Source organism: Equus przewalskii, chromosome X (genome assembly GCF_037783145.1).
Source record: "Equus przewalskii isolate Varuska chromosome X, EquPr2, whole genome shotgun sequence".
NCBI classification, from domain to species: Eukaryota; Metazoa; Chordata; class Mammalia; order Perissodactyla; family Equidae; genus Equus; species Equus przewalskii.
This window is the reverse complement of record NC_091863.1, coordinates 83,828,175-83,850,556: the sequence shown is the minus strand read 5'-3', so window position 1 is coordinate 83,850,556 and position 22,382 is coordinate 83,828,175. Positions and strand designations below refer to the sequence as shown.

General features: G+C 39.9%; 1 protein-coding gene across 2 annotated transcripts; it reads left to right on the top strand.

Annotated features, from left to right (window-relative positions):
• The first annotated feature begins 18,675 nt into the window (after positions 1 to 18,675).
• Positions 18,676 to 21,629, top strand: TMSB15C (thymosin beta 15C). 2 transcript variants are annotated; one of them, XM_070606677.1, is made up of 3 exons: positions 18,676 to 18,806; positions 20,154 to 20,266; positions 21,178 to 21,629. In XM_070606677.1, the coding sequence occupies exons 2-3, from the start codon at positions 20,167 to 20,169 to the stop codon at positions 21,213 to 21,215; spliced, it is 138 nt and encodes a 45-aa protein (XP_070462778.1). In that variant the 5' UTR covers positions 18,676 to 18,806; positions 20,154 to 20,166; the 3' UTR covers positions 21,216 to 21,629. The 2 variants fall into 2 exon arrangements, with proteins under 2 accessions (XP_070462778.1, XP_008540424.1); XM_008542202.2 differs by lacking the exon at positions 18,676 to 18,806 and adding an exon at positions 19,013 to 19,601.
• The last annotated feature ends 753 nt before the right edge of the window (positions 21,630 to 22,382 follow it).

Genomic DNA, 22,382 nt, shown 5'->3' with positions numbered 1-22,382 from the left:
TGTCCCATTCATTTCAACTCTGGAATTTTGAGGATTTACAACATGACATGTTGCAGATTTCCCCTTATAGCTGATATCATGATGATGACTTCCGCTTGCACATCCTTATCGAACTGAACATGTCATTTATAATGACCTGATTATAGATCCTAGTAATGAGAATTCCTCACTGAATATCACAGAAATTAAAGACATAGCTGTAGACGGTATGAGATCAGAGAGCGTTTGCCAGCGAGGTTAACAGAAAATGGCTGGTCCAGAATAGCTGCAGACCAGTTCCCACATCTAATCCCTGTGCAGACCTGGACAGGGTGGGACAGAACTCTGCTTGTGGATTCAAGGTTGGGGAACACGGGGTCTGCACAAGGGAAGGAAAAATAGAACAGCAACTAGTTATAGTTCAAGGCTAGCTCTCAGAAGGACGAAAATATTCTTTACAAAAATCCATAACTTGGCTATGGCTTTGATTTTTAAGCTGAAAAGAAGGGAATAAACTACCATATTCCCCCACTTTTTTATCCAAGAGATACATTTATTTGCAAGTATGCTGTTGTCGATGAAAACAATCCATAAGCAATCCATAAATGAAAATTTGGGTGAGTTTATTCTGAGCTAAAATGTGAGGACCATGGCCCGGGGCCTTTTTTCCTAAAGGAAGGAAGTGTGCCAAAGAAGTGGGGTATACAGAGTAGTTATATACCCTCAAAGAGGATGTTTCACACACGATTGAAATGCCCCTTTTACAATAGTCGCAAGACTGCTCTGTCGGCACAGCGATTGATGGACACAGCAGGTAGGTCTGCTATCTAGGCGGGTGCAGCAGGAAACAAGTCTGTTGTCTCGAGCTGGGTGGTCACAGGTGAGCTGGGTGGTCAAAAGTGAGCCCAGCAATCAGTTCCTGGTCTAAAGAAAGATGCCTATCCTTAAGGAAACGCCAATGTGGGGGGAAGTTGCACCTTTATCTTAAGGCCATTTGTTCTTGCCACAGTAAATGTTTAAAGCAGATATACAGTGCATGCTTGATGCCCATGTCAGGCCCTTTTGGAAAAACAAAGGCCGAATTAGGTTTACACTAAATGACTTCCGCATATACTCCAATATATCCTATTGCTTGCCATTTCTATTTGTCACTATCGATTTCCACTTATGTCACTGTGTCAGTCCATATCCCTTTTTTCATTTTAACTTCTTATTTAGAAATAATTTCAAACTTATAAAAAGTTGCCAGTGTAAGTAAAGTATAGAGAACACCCATATAGCCTTTACCCAAATTCACCTAATTCTCTGTCCACACACACATATTTTTTTCTTGAACTATCCAAGAGTTGCAATTTTAATATTTCTAGATTCAATATGTGTAAATTAAAATTCTTTTAAAAAGACCGTGTTTTATCTCTATGACAATGGCACAGTTAGTTATTATAGAATATTAGAAAATGAAAACTCATGGCATGTTTTAAAGCTATATTCATGGTCATTGTTTAAATTTACTATATTTGCCTTTATAAAAATTTTAAATTTACATTATTTGTGTTAATACTTGAAGCTATGCAATTATAATTTAAACACAGATTTACAACTAAAGCCTGTGATAATTTAAATGATTGATTTTTACAAATTGGTTCATGTGAAAACTTAGGCAAAATTATAAAATTATGTAGACCTATCCAATTTTTCCACTTAAATCTTCTGAGTAAAGTTTGGATGTAATAGTTTTCTACCTAGTAAATGTAAATATCAATAGTTTTGTGATGTTGATGTGGTTATATTTTCTGACATTTTTTTTCTTTTTCAAAAACAGCTTTATTGATGAATAATTGACATACAATAAAGTGCACATAATTTGCGTGCAATTTGATAAATTTTGACATGTATATACCTGTGAAATCATCACCCCAATCAATATAATGAACATATCCATCACTCCAAAAACTATATTAGTTTGCATTTTCTAGAGTTTTATGAAAATGGAATCACAAAGCACACACTCTTTCTTCTCTGTTTTTTTCATTCAGAATAATTATTGTTTTTTTGTTTTGTTTTTTTTAATTTTTAATTTTTTCAGATGTACATCATATTTCAAATTCTGTATACATTACATCATGTTCACCACCCGAACATTAATTATAGTGCATCCCCTCACATGTGACCCTAATCACCCCTTTTACCACCCCCCCCACTTCCCCAATGGTAACCACCAGTCCAATCTCCAATGCTATGTGGGTTTTTTTTGTCGTTTTTATCTTCTACTTATGAGTGAGATCATATGGTATTTGACTTTCTCCCTCTGACTTATTTCACTCAGCATAATACCCTCAAGGTCCATCCATGTTGTCACAAAGGCCGGATTTCGTCATTTCTTATGGCTGAGTAGTAGTCCATCGTGTATAAATACCACATCTTTTTTATCCATTCGATGAGTTTTGGACCTGAAGTCAATAAAATAAAGAGGTAATAAATACCTATGTCTATTTAAAACTTATAAAATGTAGAATGTAACACTAAAGCTACTTGGTAGAAAAAGTTGAAAGAATAAAAATCCGTGTATAAGCACTGTATATTTCTGTCTAAATATAAACTACATCAGCTTTTATAAAGATCAAGGTAAAATAATAACTAATGTATAGCAACTATTATCACAATTATGTGGTTTATTAAGACAATTTTGCTTTAGAAATGTATTTTTAAATAGTAAATAACGTAGTTTACATGTTTGGGATAACTGATATAGTATGGTATATTAATGTTAATAAAATAATGTTATATATGAGAGAAAAAAGCATAATAAACCAGGAGAAAAGTGAAGTTTTCATAAAAGAATAAGATTTAAAAAATACTATATTTCCCTATTCTGTTCACTCTCCAACTTCTCTGTTTCTTTCACACCATCTTCCTTCTCGTTAATCTGCTATGCCTCCTCCCCCATCTTCAGTCCCAGCTGGTGACCTTGCTTTCCATTTCATTAAGAAAAGAGAAGCATTCAAGAGAACTGCCAGTTAAAGGAATATTTATAAAGCTCTCACCCATGGAAGGACCACCCCGGAGAAGAAATAGAACACCTTGCTAACCCCCTCCTCCTCACTCCCCAACCCCCAGCCCCCTCACTGATGACATTCCTCCACCCATCCTAGAGGTAACCTCTATCCTGACCATTGTGATATCATTTCTTTGCTTTACTTTATAGGTTTATCTTCCATACAAGCATCCCTAAACAGCACAGTTTTGTTTTACAGACATTTGAACTTTATGTACTTTATATACCTGGAATTGTGACTATCTTCTTTCACTCCACATTATTTGTGAGCGTCATCCATGTTGTTGCAGGTAGCTGTAATTATTTCATTTTTAAAAATTGTGATTAATTTTTTTAAAAGTCTCTTAGAAAAGTTCCTTAGAGCAGTTTTCGATTCACAGCACGTTTGAGAGAAGATACAGAGAGTTTCCATATACCCCCTGCTTCCACACATACGTAGCTATAACCACGGGCCTGCTAGGACCGGTTCACTGACCCCATCTTATCAACAGGGTAATTAAGAGTTGTTTTTCAGGCTCTGAGAATCCCCCCTTGTCCAGTTCAGGCCGCTTGAGACCACCAGCCCATCAACTGGGCCTGTGCAAATGCCCAATCAGTGACCCTTTTCATATCGAGGGACTGAAACTTCACCCCGAGATCATACTAACACCACCATTTTGTGAACACACATCCTCTGAAGAGCCATGAAGCTCGACTACACTTGCGCAGATCATGGATTACCTCACTTCTCCTTACCTCCAATCATCTATCTCCACACTTCAGACTGCCCTGCCCTTCATCCCATAAATTTTGCCCCAAGCCCTGGATTGAGGAGACAGATCTGAGAGCATATGCTGCCTGTCTCCTTGCAGATTGATCTCACAATGAAGCTGTTTTCTTTTCCCAAAAGCTGATGCCATAATAATTGGCTCTTTATGCACATCAGACAAGAGGAAAACAATTTTGTGCATTAACATAGCCTCCCCCATTATCAACGTCCAACATCAGAATGGTACATTTGTTACAAGTGATGAACCGACATCATTATCAAAGTCCATAGTTTACTGTACGGTTCACTCTTAGAGCTGTATATTCTATGGGTTTGGACAGATGACATGTATCCACCGTTATAGTATCATACAGAGTAGTTTCACTGCCCCCCAAATCCTCTGTGCTCCACCTATTCATCCCCTTCCCACACCTTCTGGCAACCACTGATCTTTTCACTGTCTCTACAGTTTGAACTTTTCCAGAATTTCATATAGCTGGAATTATACAGTATGTAGCCTTTTCAGATTGACTTCTTTCACTTAGTGATATGCATGTAAGGTTCCTCCACGTCTTCGTGGCTTGATAGCTCATTTCTTTTCAGCACTGAATAATATTACATTGTCTGGATGTATGAAAGTTTATTTGTCCTTTCACCTACTGAAGGACATCTTGGTTGCTTCCAAGTTTTAGTGGTTCTGAATAAAGCTGTTATAAGCATCGACATGCAGGTTTTTGTGTGGACACAAGTTTTCAGCTCTTTTGGATAAATACCAAGGAGCACAATTCCTAGATTGCATAGTAGGCATATGTTTAGTTTTGTAGGAAACTGACAAACTTCAAAGTGGCTATACCACCAGCAAAGAATGAGAGTTCCTGCTACTCCACATCCTCCTCACCATTTGCTGTTGTCAGTGTTCTGAATTTCAGCCATTCTAATAGGTATGTAGTGATATTGTTATTTGGTTATTTCACTTTCTTTGCTGTATGTACCATTGTATGAAGATACCATAATTTATCCTTGATAACTTTGAGGGACATTCTGGTTGTTTCCAGTTTTTGACAGTTACAAAACAGAAACACAGGTGTCTTTAGAATATTTTTACCTAAGAGTGGAATTGCTGGTTTCTAGGGTATGGGCACCTTCAGCATTACTAGATGGTGCCTAACTTTTTCTAGAGACTAACTTTTCCTGATCGTCATGTACCAATTTACGTCCTTACTAGCAGTGTTTAACATTGCTCCCCCTGCTGGCTAACATTCGGTATTAGCAGACTTTAATTTCTGCCAACTAGTGGGTGTAAAATAGTCTCTCATAATTTAATTTTCCTGATTACAAATAATATTGAGCATCTTTTCATATGCCTTTTGGACATTAAGATTTCTTATTTTGTGATGCATTTATTCAAGACATTTCCCAAATTTTTTCTATTGAATAGTGTGCCTTTTTGAAATTAATTTGTAGGAGTTATTTATAATTCTAATTTTAGTCCTTTGTTCTTTATATGTGCTACATATATCTTTCCCCACTTCGTCTCCTGTTTTTTGATCATTTTCTGGATGGTTTCTTTCAATAAACAGAAATTCTTAACTATAACATAGTCTAAGTTTTCAATCTTTTTTCTTTATGCATGCTGCTTTTTGTCCCTTTTCAAACAAATCTTTCTCTTCCCCTAACATCAGAAGATATTCTGATATGAATACGAATATGAAGATATTTCTGTATATTTACATTTGGCAGTTCTATAGTTTTGCCTTTTACACTTAGGTTTGTGTGTGTGTGTGTGTGAGGAAGTTTCGCCCTGAGCTAACATCCGTTGCCAATCTTCCTCTTTTTGTTGCTTGAGGAAAATTAGCCCTGAGCTAACATGCGTGCCAATCCTCCTCTACTTTGTATGTGGGATGCCTCCACAGCATGGCCGACAAGTAGAGCAAGTCAGCACCCAGGATCCCAGCCGGAAAACCTGGGCCACTGAAGCAGAGCGCACAGAACTTTAACCACTCCACCATGGAGCAGAAGCTACACTTAGGTTTTTAATATCGTTTTGCCAAGTGTGTGAGAATAGAGATCCAATTTCATTTTGTTCCTTATAAATACCCAGTTGCCCCAATATCATTTGTTGAAAAATCTCTCCTTCCCCCACTCATTCACAATGCCAACTCTGTCAAATATCAAGTGTTCATAAATTGCTGGGACTATTTGTGGCCTCTCCATTTCATTGATCTATTAGTCTAATCTTGTGCCAATATGGTATTGCCTTAATTCATGCAGCTTTGTAATAAGTCTTGATACCTGATAGGGAAAGTCTTCCCACCTCATTTTTGTTTTTCAAGAATTTCTTAACTGTTCTTATAAATATCTACTAAAATAGATGCTGAGATTTTATTTTCTACAAAAATTATTGCTGAAAATTTAATTTTAGCAAAAGAAACTGTTGAGTTTTAATGGATGCAAAAATAATGGTAGAGATTCTAATTTTGATGTTTCTCAGAGTTTCATAGTATTTTTCATTGTGTCTAACATATTTTTTGTTTGATTTTTATTAGTAGCTGAATTTTTTAAAAAATTGCTAACAGTAAACAGGATTTTCAGGAATGGGTTTATAATGAGTTTCTTATAGCTAATGCTCTTCCGTTTTGTTTTAAGAGGGAAAATATATCTTGCGTTAAGAAATCAGTTTAATGTGTTGATCCCTCATATTGACATATTCAATATAATATACTATTATCTGTAAGAATGCCAATAATTCATTAAGTTTTCAAAAAGTAAACAGTACACCTTAAACAAATTACTGTGTTAATGGAGAGGAACTGTGGGATGGAGCACAAAAAGCTCAGGATGTCTGTATCTAACTGCCTACTTGACATTTTCACTGAGATGTCTTATGGCCATTCCAAAATTAATATGTCAAAGATCAAACTTTCTAGTCCCCTTACCAACCTATCCCTGGTCTTCCCACTTCCAGTGGTATCAACATTTTCTGATAATTTCAATACAAAGAGTCCTAACATATAGGGGTCTTGACTCTGATTCACCACTATATTTCCAGTGCCCAGAAGAGTGTCCCATACATAGTAGGTGCTCAATAAATATTTGTAGAATGAATGATGGTCCCTGCCCTTAAGAAACGTTTGAGTGAAAATTATTCAACAATCCACACAAAGTAGTATGTGAAAAAGCCAAAAGATTTCTGTACTTTCTTTTCTACTTTTAGACCCACAGCCCTTGTTCAGCACCTTGTTATTTTTTACCTGAACAACTGCCACAACTCTTTTTAATGGGTCTCCTTACCACCTTCCAATGTGAACATTAGACGAAATCCAAACTGTTTAACATGACATTCAAGGTTCTCCATGATCTGACACCAGTTTACTGTTTCCATCTTATTTTTCTTTACTTAAACATTATGATTCCTGATGTTCCAACCGTAAAGAATACTAGGTATTCCCTGAGTGTGCCCTGTGCTTCTCTTTGTTCTTGTTTTCCCCTCTGTGTGGAATTCCATTGCTCCCATTTATTCCCTCACCAAATGATAGCCATCCATTATGACACAATTGAAATGTCATTTCCTCTATGCAGGTGTCCCCAACACTCCCAGGTAAAATTAGGTTTAACCTCTTTTCCACTTCCCCCTGGTACTTAATAAACTTGATGTAGCACTTACAATCATAGAAGTCATAAGTGTTAGATTTGGAAATAGTCTTGGTGATCTTGTGGTCCAACTTTCTCATGCTATAAAGGGCGAGAGCAAGAATCCAGGTCTTTTAATCTGCTTTGTGTCTTAATTATTTGTGGACATATTTTGTGTCCTTCACTTGATGGGTCACTGGGGGCAGAGATAGGGTCTTATTCATCTTTGTGTTCTCCATGATACCTAATACAATCTTTTACACATAATGGATATACTATGAGTGTGTTTTAAATGACTTGAGAATTAACATCAGAGGGATGGATAAAGTAGAGGTACCATTCATAATAGTTAATGTTTATTGAGTGCATGCTGTGTGCCAGGTACTATACCAAAGCTTTATAAGAATTATCTAATTTATCACACAATCTTATTGGATAAGCACCACTACATGTTTTTATTTGCCTGAGATCTCATGGCCAGAAAGTTTTAGAGCCTTGGCCAAAATCCAAATTTGTCTGATTCTAAATCTTTTGCTTTTCATCATTGTGATATAATGCAGAGCAACACAGTGGTAACTCAAGCATTATGAGTTTGGAAGATGGTTAATGGATGAGAGGCTAATTTTTCTTTCCTGGAGGACTTAACAGCTGGGTTTGGAAAGGTAGCTTGGGACTAAATTGTGGAAGGCCTTGAATGTCAGGCATGGTATGAGAAGTCATCTCCTTTCCATCTGCACCAGTCTAGATCCTGATTACCTTTTGAAGCCCAACTCAGGCACTACTTATTATATGAGAACTTCCAGAACCTTCCAAGTCACAATGAATTGCCCTGACTTCCATAGCTTTGTTTATATCTCTGCCATGTTGCATAACGCTACTTTTTAAATTTTTTGAATTATTTTATTGGGGTCATATTGGTTTATAACGTTGTGTCATTTCATGTGTACTTTATTCTTTATTGGTTTCTGTATAGACTGCATCATGCTCACCACCAAGAGTCTAGTTTTTATTTGTCACTATACATACATGCCCATTTACCCCTTTTGCCCACCTCTCTCCCTCTTCCCCTATGGTAACCACTAATCTGTTCTCTTTATCCATGTGTTCGTTTATCTTTTACATATGAGTGAAATCATATGGTATTTGTCTTTCTCTGTCTGGCTCATTTTTGCTTAACATCACGCCCTAAGGTCCATCCACGTTGTTGCAAATGGGATGATTTTGTCTTGTTTTGTGGCTGAGTAGTATTCCATTGTGTGTACGTGTGTGTGTGTATATACATTTCTTTATCCATTCATCAGCTGACGGGTGCTTGTGTTGCTTCCACATCTTGGCTATTGTGAATAATGCTGCAATGAACATAAGGGTGCATAGATCTCTTTGTATGGTTGATTTCATGTTCTTTTGACAAATATCCAGTAATGGGATAGCTGGATCATGTGGTATTTCTATTTTTAATTTTTTGGCAAATCTCCATGCTGTTTTCCACAGTAGCTGCACCAGTCTTCATTACCACCATCAGTGTACGAGGATTCCCTTTTCTTCACATCCTCTCCTACGTTTGCTATTTTTTATCTTGTTGATTATAGCCATTCTGACAGGTGTAAGGTGATATCTCATTGTAGTTTTGATTTGCATCTCTCTGATAAGTAGTGATGTTGAACATCTTTTCATATGCCTGTTGGCCATCTGTATATCTTCTTTGGAAAAATGTCTGTTCACCTCCTCCGTCCAGTTTTTTATCTAGTTGTTTGTTTTTTTGTTTTTGAGTTGTATGAGTTCTTTACATATTTTGGAAATTAACCCCTTGTCAGATATACGATTTGCAAATATTTTCTCCCAGTTGGTGGGTTGTCTTTTCGTTTTGTTGATGGTTTCCTTTGCTTTGAAGAAGCTCTTTAGTCTGATGTAGTTCCTTTTGTTTATTTTTTCTTTACTTTCCCTTGCCTGAGTAGACATTGTATTTGAAAAGATGCTGCTAAGACTGATGTCAAAGAGTGTACTGCCCATATTTTCTCCTAGGAGTTTTACGGTTTCAGGTCTTACATTCAAGTCTTTAATCTATTTTGAGATAATTTTTGTGCATGGTGTAAGACGATGGTCTACTTTCATTCTTTTGCATGAGGCTGTCCTGTCTCCCCAGCACCGTTTATTAAAGAGACTTTCCTTTCTCCATTGTATGTTCTTGGCTCCTTTGTCAAAGATTAGCTGTCCATAGATGTGTGGTTTTATTTCTGGGCTTTCATTCTGTTCCATTGATCTGTGTGTCTGTTTAATGTTACTTTCTTAATGGTAATATTTTGTGAATGTGTCTGTCTTCTTTACAGTGTGTAAATTCCTTGACAGCAGGCACCCTAATTTATTTATGGTTATATACCTCTCATTCCTTATTTAGTAGCTGATACATAGTAGATGTTCAATAAATGTTTATTGAATTAGATGTTTCGTTGGAAGAATATAGACATGAATAAGGCATGGTTTCTGCTCTCAAGAGAAGACAACAGTCTACTGAAGGAAACAGTACATTATTCCATATGAGTAGCTACACTATTTGTGTGTAAAAAGGATGTAGAATTCAACAACCAATTAGAAAATGCAATAGAATAAATAACTCATTCATGGTAGCCCCACAATCTGTAAGGCAGCTAGGAAGATAGCTGACAAAGATGTACACGCCATTATGCATAAAAGTGTAAAATTGTATTAAAGGAAATTTTAAAAATATCTGAAAGTGGAGAAATTATACTTGTCAACAACTGCACAGGGTCTGAGATTTTACCCTATAGAGTAGCTAACATATTTTCATGGATTCTGGCATAAGACATGAGAATCTTGGGTGAGAGACAAAGAACTTTACTATTCATGGCAAAACCAGGAGCCAGAGTTTCATGTTGATTTGTGTCTATTCCCAATGCTTCCCAAGTCCCACAAGGGCAATGTAAAGGACCCCCAATGTATGACTGCACCTCAGTAGATTGTGATACAGGAGAGGAACAATGAGTTTGGAGGTTCCACAGCTTTTATAGACTGCAGAAGCAAGCCTGCTCTTTGTCTATGGGGAGATGTTTCCTTATCCCTCAGGGTTGCTCATTGTAAATATGACCCTGAGAAATGGCTCAGATAAGAGTCGTTAGGGACTTGCATTTTTAGTATGCTCAGCAAGAACATGTAGGGGTGCTCAGGGCCATGGTAGATTGTCTCTCCTAACAATACGACATTCATGCATGGGAAGATTTCATGTCAGTAAGTTAGCAATTCTTCTCAGATTAATCCATAAATCCATTAATAGTCCAATCAAAATATTAACAGGCCCTTTTCTTGTGGAACTTGACAAACTGATTACAAAATTGGAAAAGGTATATGTGAGAAATTAGTATATCAAAGATGAGGCATTGCAAAGGGGTTAGGGAAAGGATGCATAATTTAATAAATATGATTAACAATTGGTCTATCTCCCTTACGGAAAAAATCTAGATCCATGCCTTATACAAAATAAAGTCCAGATGTATAAAAGACTTAAATTACACAACCAAAAAATTAAAACCAATTAAATATATAGACAAAAATCATAATGACCTCAGAGTAGAGAAGAATTTCTTGAACAAAACACAAGTTTTGAAGGAAAAGATTGATATGTTTGATTAGTGAAAATTGTGTAATAAAAGACCTAAGAAAAAGTTAAAGTTAAAAGACAAGTAACAATTGGGACAAGCTTTTTGGAAAAGTACTTGGGCATATCTAATAAAGCTGAACATATATGTGTCCTATCACCAGCAACTCTACTTCTAGGTATATATCCAAGAAAAATGGGTATGTATGTTCACTAAGAGGTATGCATAAGTATGCTTATGGCAGCACTATCTGCAGAAGTTCCAAACTGGAAAAAACCCAAATGCCTATCAACAGTAGCATGAATAGTGTTTTAAGTACGTAAAGGGAACAAACTAACTACAAATACACATGACAACATGAATGAATCTCACAAACCTAATATTGAGCAAAAGAAGCCAGACACAGAGGAGTATCCATACTGAGTGACTCCATTTACTTAAAGTACAAAAGAGACAAAACTAATTTTCAGGAGAGTGGCTACTGCCCTTGGACACAGTCACTAAGAGGGGGCATAAGAGAGGTTTCTGGGGGCTGGTCATGTTCTGTGTCTTGAGCTGGAAGCTGGTTACATGGATGTCTTCATTTTGTGAACATTCATTAAGATGTACTGTTAAGATATGTCCATTTTTCTGAATGTATATTGTACCAAAATAAAATGTTTTTGAAAACCTGCCTAATAGGATACTTTCTTATACATGGCTCCCATTAGTTGAGTTGCATGTGTACCAAAATTCATTTTTTCCTGAAACAGGTTTATTCTATTTACTCTGTTGTAAACCAACAAAATATGAATGCAGAAAAAATTTTGCAAAATATATTGCAGACTAATAATTAGAATATAGAATGTGTAAAGCGCCCATAAGAAGCAATACTAAAAGATAAACAACAGAAAACGAGGTAAATGATATCAAAAGGCAATTTATAGAAGAGGAAATATGCATGGCCAGAAAACTGATAAAAAGATTCTTACCTCATGAAATAATCTGGGAAATGTAGATTCAAACACTAGGGAGATGCTCATTTTCACCCATTAGATTGGTAAAAAAAAAATCGTAAAATGCTTATTTGCAAGAATTTGGGGAAAATGGGAACTCTTCTACACTGCTGATATGCATGTAAATTGGTACAATTACTGTGGCAAGCTATTTGGTAGTCTAACGAGGCTGAAGATGCACATACTTTGTTATTTAGCAATTCACTTCTAGGAGACATGTTTATAGAGTAATAGGAAGCTACAGCAAGAATATTAATTGCAGCATTGTTTTAATAGAAAAAAGGCAACAACTTAAATGTTCACAAGAACAGGAATGTATAAATAAACCATGGCATATCCATATAATGGAATATTATATATCAGTTAAAATGGATGCAAGTATGTTACAGTATAAACATGGATAAATCTAAACAATCATAATGTTGTGTAAAAAAAAGCAAGTTGTGGAAGATTCCACATAATGTGATATAATTTGTTGTGATGCAAAAATCACCAGAAAACATGACAAGCTAATAAATAAATGCTATGGGACAATGGAGTAACCATTTGAGGAAAAAAATTAGGCTGATTTTCATATAACAACTGTAGTACAAATTCCAGAGGGATCAAAGATTTAAATGTAAATTATAAAAATAGAAAAGTACCAGAAGAAAATGTGTAAATATTTTAATCATCTGAGGATTTGAGTAGTCTTTCTGAGCATGGAAGGGAATTAAAAAACAAAACAGGAAACAATTCATTTTGTGCACAATTCTAAGTATTTGGAATCAGCGAACAAAACAGAGATCTTTGCCCTTGTGGATTTACAATTCAGTGGGAGAAGATTGAAATAAAATAATAAATATAGTGAGTAAAGAAGTTGTATAGTGTTAGATAGTGATGAAAGCAGAGCAAGTTAAGGCAGATGGAGAGAACAGGGATGAGCAAGTTGCAGCATTTAACAGAATAGCTCAGGGAGCCCTCATTGAAATGGTGAGATTTGAGACTTGAAAGAGGTGAGAAAATTTAAACAAACGGATATCTTGGACAAGAGCACTCTTTCCAGAGAGACCTTGCAAAGGCCTTATGGCAACAGTGAACCTGGCTTGTTGAGGAACAGTAAGGAGACCACAGATGGGACAGAGTGAGTGAGGAAGAGAGTGGATGAAGAGCGTCAGACATATAACGGAGTACCAGGAAATGTGGGGGTTTTGTAGAGACTTTGGCTCTCACTCTGAGTGGCACTGGGTAACTTTGCAAGATTTCAAGCAGAGAAGTACCATGATTTTATCAATATTTAAAAATGATTACTTTAGTTTTTATGTTGAGGATGCACCATACAGGATCAAGGATGAAAGCAGAGAGATCTGTTAGAAGGCTGTTGCAGTTATTCAGATGAAAGATGATGTAGATGATGATGGATTAGACCTGATATGTAGCAATGGAGAGAGTGAGAAGGGGTTGGATTTTGGATGCATTCTGAGATAGAGCCAAAATAATTTCCTGGTGGTTTAGATGTGTGGTGGGAAAGAAAGGGAGGAATGGAAGATGATGTCAAGATTTTTGGCCTGAGTAGATGGACTAATGGAACTGCCATCAGTTGTGATGGGAAAGGCTGTAGGAGGAGTAGGTTTGGGAGACAAAATTAGAATTCAGTCTGGGACATTTTGAGTTTGAGATGTCTATTAGACATCTGAGTGGAGGTGCAGAGTAGGTAGTTGGACTGTAGTTTTGGATACAGATCTGGTCTTCAGACATGAATTTGGGAGTTGTTAGCATAGAAATGGTTCTACAGCCATTGGACCGGAAGCGATCACCAAGGGAGTATAGATAGAATTGAGAAGAAGAACAGGGATTGAGCCCGGGGAGACTCCCATTTTAAGAGGTCTGGGAGGAGAGGAGAAGCCAGTAAAGGAGACTGAGAAGGAGAAGAAAGTGAACCAAGGCGGAGTGACTCGTCAGCTTGCCAAATGCTGCTGATAGGTCAAGTAAGACAAAGACTAAGAACTGACCGTTGGATTGAACAACATGGAAGTTATTCACGACCTCAACAAGGACAATTTCAGTGGAGTGGTGGAGATGGACCCTTGATTGGAATGTGTTCAAATGAGAATAGGAGGAGAAAAATTGGAAACAGAGAACAGAGACAACTATTACGAATGGGTGAAGTAGTAGTCTAAGTGGATACCTGGGGGAAGAACATTCCTGATAGGAACAGACATTGAAAAGGGCCTAGGCTACAGTGAGTGCAGCTTGTTTGAGGAACAGCAGAAAGGCCATAGCTGGGGCAGAGTGACTGAGGTGGAGAACAGGGAGAGAGTGTAGGGGACTAGAGAAGGATGGTTGTCTGAGGCTCCCTCTTGACACCAGATTGATGTAGGAAGGAGGCCTAGTGGAATGCAGTCGTAGACCAGGAACATTGATTCAAAAGATGCCTTCAAATATTCGTGTTCAAATATTGCACATGGAAATGTAAATCGCATATTTCTGTAAAAGAGATTTGCATCAAAGGGGAGCAAAGAAATGGGGTGATAGCAGGTGGGGAAGTAGAGTCAAGAGAACGTATATATAAAATAGTGCACATATAATGATGAAAAAAATATATATATACGAAGATAAGAAACAACAGCATGATTGTATCCTGAAAGGAACTACCTAGTAGAGAGCACAACATTGATGATGTTGGAGATAAGCGGGAGAAAGATGGTAGTGGTATCATTGAATTGGTGTGAGAGAAAGAGATCTAATAGGAAAGCAGAGGGGCTTGCTTTAGAGGGGAATCTGGAAATGTTATATTAGTATGCTAGGGTTGCCATAACAAAGGACCATAGACTGGGTGTTTTAAACTACAGAGTTTAATTTTTTCACAATTCTGGAGGCTAGAGGTCTGAGATCAAGTTGTCTGCAGGGTTGGTTTCTGGTGAGACTTCTCTCCTTGGCTTGCAGGACATCTCCCTGTGTCTTCACATGGTCACCCCTTGGTCTGCATTGTCTGTGTCCTAATCTCCTCATTTTACCTTAACTACCTCTTTAAAGAGTCGCGGTCTGAGATACTGGGGGTTAGGACTTCAACATATGAATTTTGGGGGACACAACTCAGCCCAGAACAATCATATATGATATCAAGAGGAAGGCCATATATACAGACGCAGGTGCTGGTGGGTGAAGCAACTTGGTGGTAAGAGTCTGTAAAAGTTCTCTTCTGATGGCTTCAATTTCCTACTGAAATAAACAAATGAATAGTTGGGATATGAAGGTGGTGTTGGCAGTTCGAGGAAAGAGAAGGTCATAGTAACTTAGAAAAGTTGGAAAGTTAAGGGAGAGGAGAGCTATAGAGTGATTGCCTGGCAGCATTACGGGCCCAACTGAGGTTCATAGTCATAAATTTAGACTCCAATTAGTCATGTGGTTGTGTATTTTCCTCCAGCCAGGTTTAGCTGTGTGGGTTCAGGCTCCCTGAGGTGTAGTTGGACTTAGCTAGAGTTATGATTTTGCCAAAGAAGTAATACAAAGTGAGAGAGGGTCAGGAGAGCGGAGGGTATATGTAAATGAGTAATTATAAAGATTGAGCTAGGGAAGTAGAGAGAAGACAATAAGGGAGCAAGAGATGGTGAAAATATAGTAGGACCAATGAACTGGAGATTCTGGTGACATTGAAGGATAGTGGAGTCTGGGTACCAAAGGAAGTGAGCTGCAAAAAAACAGGAGGTGATTGTCAGAGAGAAAGATGTTTGAAATTGAGATTATGGAGGGGTTGCTATAATTGCAATGACAAGGCCTAGGGTATAGCCATGTGAGTGAGCAGCTGAGGTGGAGCCAAGGACAACGTCATGAAGGAGAAATGTTCAAGGAACTGAAAGAGTCAGTGTGTCAGAATGGTCATTCTTGAGCTCACCAGGAGTTAAAACTGGACTACTACTGTTGAGAGTGACCACGTTCCAGGAGCTAAAATCTGTGAGAAATAAAGAGAAAACTGAAGTTTGGCAGATGACCATAACAATGAAAACTAGCTGTCAAAAGCTAGAAGTTTTCAGGGAAGTGAGAAAGGAATGGTCTAAAGGCAGCAAGGAAGACATTTACCTGAACTTCAGGCTCTGTGGTAACAATGGTGGTGAGAGAGAAAAGTCATCTGCTCCTCTCAAATGGGCTTCAGGGACACAGAGTTCTCAGGGAAGAGCTTGGTTTCTGTCAGGGAAAGACAATAAAGGGCATGTCCAGAGAAGAGGTTGAGGATATAGTGGAATTATCACGGGTGCATTGTTTTAGGAGTGGGGGGGGTGTGTGTGAGAAGTGAACTCAACAGGGGATGTGGTCACAACTTTATAGAAGTTAGAATACAGAAGCTGAGGGGTGTTGTAGAGATTTTGGGGTTCTTGTGGTTGTTACAGCATAAAATCGGGGTTCTTTGACCTGATGAGCATAAAAGAAAGCTGATTATTATAGCATCAGCTTTTGGGAAAAGAAACTAGCTTTATTGCTAGATTGATCTGCAAGGAGCAGGGGCATATGCTCTCAGATCTGTCTCCCCAATCCAGGGCTTGGGGCACAATTTATGGAATGAAGGGCAGGGCAGTCTGAAGTGTGAGATAGATGACTGGAGGTAAGGAGAAGTGAGCTAATTGATCTGCACAAGCATAGTCAAACTTCATACCTCTTTCATAGGATGCATGTTCACAAAACGGCAGCGTTACCATGATCTGAGGGTGGAGTTTTTAGCTCCTTGACGTCAAAAAGGTCACTTATGGAGCATTTGTGCCCAGTTGATGGGTTGGTGGTTTCAACCAGGCAGAACTGGACAAGGGGTCTCAGTTCCTTAAAAACTACTCTTAAGGGCCGGCCAGTGGCAGAGTGGTTAAGTTCCCCTGCTCCGCTTGGGCAGCCCAGGGTTTCGGCGGTTCGGATCCTGGGCACGGACATGGCACCGCTCGTCAGGCCATGCTGAAGCGGTGTCCCACATAGCACAACCAGAGTCACATCACAACTAGAACATACAACTATGTACTGGGGGGATTTGGGGAGAAGGAAAAAAAAAAGATTGGCAACAGTTGTTAGCTCAGGTGTCAATCTTTAAAAAAACAAAAACTACTCTTAATTACTCTGTTGATAAAATGGGGTCAGTTGAACTGGGCCTGGAGGGCCCCTGGTTACATGGTGACTGAGACAAATGGGGCTAAACATCATTAGATGAGTTCTGATGTATTCAAGGCAGATAGATTCGACATAGATTTTTAAGTTTGGGCTAGGGAGGAGTGGGTGTCTGGGGCTCCCTGTCGACCCCAAGTGATGTGGGAGTTCAGTCTTAGACCTAAAGCATTGGTCCATGCAATGCTGCATATTGCTCCTGGAAACAGAGATCACTTAATCTGTAATGATAGAAAAATGGACTAGAAACCACATACCACATTCAGGATAAGACTACTCCTGGGGAAGTGGGAGGATGAATGGCATGGGGCAAGGGTCAAGGAAACCTCAGTTTTCCTGTAATGTTTTTATCCCCCTAAAAAAACCCAAAGTAAATATACCCATATGTTAAAAACATTCAAATCTGAGTGGTGGAAACACTGGTGTTTATTATATTTAATGCCTGGAACATTGTAGGTACTCAATGAATATTATTTATTGAATGAGTAACACAACACAACGTGCTACAAGACCACAGAAAAGGGAATGGAGAGAAGCAGGGAAAGCTTGAGAAATCCTTGTGGAGAGAGTGATTGCTGATCTGTGTAGATACCTACCATCATACACGAGCCATATGGAAAACATGGAGTGCAAGGGAAAGACGTAGTCCTGTCTCCATTTTACCTTAACCCTCTAAGGTTCTGGGTGAGTATCCAGAAAGACCTGGAACATTTAGTCCTTTCAAGTAACTACCAGATCCACCCTTTTCTCCCCCAACATAGACACTGGGTGGTGCTGCTGTCCAAAAATTCTGCTCTATCATGGATTTATTACTTCAATCTACAGACAGGCATTTATGTAGTGTCTCCTGTGGGCCAAGCAAAGCGCTAGGGATTGGGGAAATAAAGATGAATAGCCTCAGTGGATTCTCCTCTGATTACCCTAAACCGACTAGTACCATGTTCATTGGCTGAGAAAATTGAAAATGTGACTTTTATGTAGGAGAGCACCACTGTCACAGAACAGTCCACCTGTGAGGGTGAATGACCCTAAACTGCCCACCTTCTCCATGAGCACCCCTCTTCCACGACCTGGCCAGGGATTAGAACAGACCATGCTGAGCACCGCTTCCAAACCACCGTTTGGTTTTCACAGCGTGCTTAGGCTCCTATGGCTAAAACAGCCGAGAGACCCTGATTACGGTTCCTTCAGCTTGGATCTCGGAGTTCCAGACGGTCAAAGCTAACTGGGCAAGGAGTGTCTGCTTATGGCAGAGGCCCCACTCATCGTGGAGGAGTGAGTGTACTTGGGCAGAAGGGAAGCAGACCCTCAGGACGAAAGTACCAGGAGCGGTAGGGGAGACATGCTGGATCCCTCGGCGAATCAGGGAAGGCTGGGATGGGGTCTTGGGGAGGCGGGTCTGGTGTGACGTCATCAAGACCCCGCCGCAGCCATTGACTTCCCGAATAGAGGGAGACTGTGACTCGGGCCGGCAAGGCTACAGTGGAGGGAGGGCGAGGAGGCGGGCCTGAGGCCCCTCGGCCAATCGGAGGGGCTGGGGCGGGGCCTGGGGGGGGCCCTGCTGCGCGGCGGAGCCCTAGAGGTACAGCGCGGGAAGGCGGCCTCGTCTAGTGTGCGGAGCGTTCCCAGCCCAGCTATCTGCTTGTCGCGCGTCTTCAGGCTTTCGGGTGAGGACAGGCGGCGCCGCCCGAGCCAGAGGACTGTGGGGACGGGAGGGCGCGGCGGCCGCGGGGCGGGGGTGTCGCGCCTTCAGGAACTGGAAGGGCCGGGTGGGGACTGGCGTTTCGTAGAGGCGCCTCCTGGCCAGTCGGCGCCTTTGTCTGCCGGGGCGCCGCCTTCTGCGCGCCACGCCGGGGCTCCCGGGTCGGTCCCCGGAAGGCCCGAGGGCGCGGCCCCCGGAGCGGCCCGTCGGCGGTGGCTGCTGGTCTGAGGCTGCGAGGATGGGGAGTGGGGCAGCCGCCCGGAGTGGGCCCTCTGGGGCTGCCCTGCGCGCTCTCCCCCTGGGCCGATAGGTTAAGCTGCGCGCCGGTCAACGATGATGCTTATTTTACAACGTTGAGAAAACCGGCCTCTGCACCCAACTGTGTTATTGTTTATTAGTCCCGGTTTCCCCACCTCTGGAGGTCGGCGTCCGATCTCTTGTCAGAGGAGGGTTTTAGGGTGACCTCGACGGAAGGGGAGCATATTGGGGACTTCTGGCTGCTTTAGGGGGCCTCTGTTTTACTCTGAGCGCTAGAAGTGTCTTAGCCCGCCAGGGTGGGGCCAGGCGCGCGCGTGAGAGCCCTGCTTTCCAATCTCTTGGGTCTCCCATTGGCTCCTCTGGACAAACCTCGTCTTCTAGCCTCTCCCTTTGCAGAGAAAACTTGGTGAAATAAAACTCAACTCTTTGGTTTACCCCTTTCTGCTGACGTCCTTGGTCTGATGCTAATTAGCTGTGCCATTTTAACAGCGTTTACAAACCTGTAAGTGCCATGGGACTTCTCTCTCCCTCTCCTATTGTAGTTTCTTGATCTACTGTCTTTGGGCTGATAAAATGGAAAGAAACTAGTACAACTTATGCCACCCTTTTTTGTGTGCTGCTCCCAACCCCCCCAAGAAAATATGCCCCAAAAGTAATTGAATACAACATGAAGGTTCTCAAATAATGCTATCTACTGTTACAAATTCATTAGCTGTTGGAACCCAGTCCTTATTTTTACTATTGGGTTTCTATCACCTCCATTTTACCTTTGCTATGATTTTAAAAGAGTCGGACATATTGGCTCAGGATTTGTAGGGCATCTTGGTTTCTAGTGCACCCTGATTCAGTGGCATTTACTGTCTATCAGAAATGGGGTAATGATGTGGAAGAAAAAGTATTCTAATAAAAACATAACTCTTCTAAGATCTGTTGCTCTTTTCCTCTTGAAAATCAGCGGGTAAAATACACATTGATATTAAATGTGAGAATTTTGGCTGTTACTCCTTAGTCCGATAATAGTTCTACCAGATAAATTTTTTAATTTCTTTTTCAGTCTTTGATTCAAGATGAGTGATAAGCCAGATTTGTCTGAAGTGGAGAAGTTTGACAGATCAAAACTGAAGAAAACTAATACTGAAGAAAAAAATACTCTTCCTTCAAAGGAAAGTAAGTCATGGGGGCTCTCTAGTTGAGGCAAACAGTGATGAAGATTGATAGGTTCAGTAAATAAACTCATCCAGTAAATTTTGGCACAAAGTAAGCAATAAGTAGAGTACCAATGTATGTAATGCAACATATAAAAATATCAAATATTTGCCTTCTTACCTTGCTTATATACATGTTTTTCACAAAATAGGCCCTAGTAGTAATGGGGGAATGAAAAAAAGTTTTTTGTTGGAAAATTACTAAAAACCACATTAAAACCAATCTTAGAATATTAGACTTAATATTAGAAGCATCTTAAGTTTTGTCCAACTTTTGGTTATTTGCCATTTTTCTGCATCTAGCAGTTTGGGCCTGTGATCTTATCCCTATAGAGCCATACACTCTGGAGCTTTGGCCTTCTCTACCTGATGACGAGATGCGGTGGGAGAACTAGTTTAGATCTTGGGTATACTCAAGTCTCCCAGGGATCAAGGGATCAGTTTTGCCCTCCTGACTTATAGCCTACTGAGAAACTCCAACCCAAGGGGCACATTTTTTCATGGCAGCATTATTTGAAAGTTCCAAAGTTAGTCAAAATTATCTGAAAGGGTATAACTTCCTGATTGTATGGCAATAAATAAATCTGAAGAAAATGCTTCACTTGCTCCTCAGTCTCAGAATAATCTATGGTAAAAAATGGCAACAGCATAAATCTGCATCTCAAATGGGGAAAAAAACAGCTGATGTAGATTCTAGTGAATGTTCAGTTGGTTAACACACACACACACCCGATGGAGGATTTGTAGTTAATTCTTTGGCATTTGAAAGTTAAGCAAGTATGTCAGCCTTCGATGACTTGGCAAAGGGCTCCTTTGCACTTAATCTTAGGAAAATACCCTCTTACTGATGTTTTGTATTTGTTTTTTCCCCAGCTATCCAACAGGAGAAAGAGTGTGTTCAAACATCGTAAAATGGGGATTTCCTCCCAAGATCAAATTTCAACACTGCCTGAGTGTCTTGGATTTGGGCTCGTTTTTTTTTTGTAAACCTTTGTGTTGTAGAGATTTTAGGCATCTTCTGATGTCTTCTCACCCATGCTCCCTGGCTAAGAGGTCAGGGGTAGCCAATTTTCCCTTATGTTCATTTTTAAAGTTTTCATTGGTGCGTAAGTTCCAGCTGGCAGATGCTGTCAATAATCTCACCATCGATGAGCTTTGTTTGTGTAGTCCATGCACCCCCTACAGGATAAACCACTTTTAATCTTCTACAATGAGCGTCTCCATTGCTCCATAATCTTCATGAAGTTGCATGCGTTTGCAGCTTCTCACAGTTTATTTTCATTTCTAATGTAGTGATAAAATAATAAATATAATCATTACGTTGAGACTCCTGTGGTCCATTCTTGGTGGTCTTCTAAGGAATGAAAGTATACAAGGGAACTCTTTTCAGCCAAACAAAACGGTTGCAGGAAAGCCACTTTAGCAGATTAGTCACAGGGGAAAGGCTCCCCTCTGTTCAGGTCCATTGGGTTCTGACTTGGGGATGCTAGGTGCTTTTTCCATAGAGATGGAATCATAGAATTACAGAACCTTGAGAGAGGCAATGAAAACATAGGGTCCAGAGTGATCTAAGGTGAATAAGAGCTGAGATTTTAGCTGGGCTCTCCTGTTTTCTGGAAAGTGCTTTCAACTTAATGGACGGGGACACCCAGGGCTGCGGTTGGATAGGGAAGGGGCCGGGAGGTACTTACTGACATGCACTGTGCTAAGTACATCACATATTCTATTGAGCATAAACTCAGATATCGAATACCTGCTAATGACCTGTAGCACTGAACCTCTGGTCTGGTTCTTGATTCACTGTCTTATGAACCAAGAATTTTTGGTGTTCGTGGGGAGTGTAAGTGCTATGGACTGAATTGTTTCTCCTGTCCAAAGCATTCATATGTTGAAGTCCTAACTCCAAATGTGACTGGATCTGGAGATAGGGTATTTAGGAGGTAATTAAAGTTAATTGAGGTCCTAAGGATGGGGCCTTAATCTGGTAGAACTAGAAGAAGAGGAAGAGATACCAGAGATCTCTCTCTCCCTGCCATGTGAGCACACAAGAGAGTGGCCATCCACAAGCCAGGAAGAGA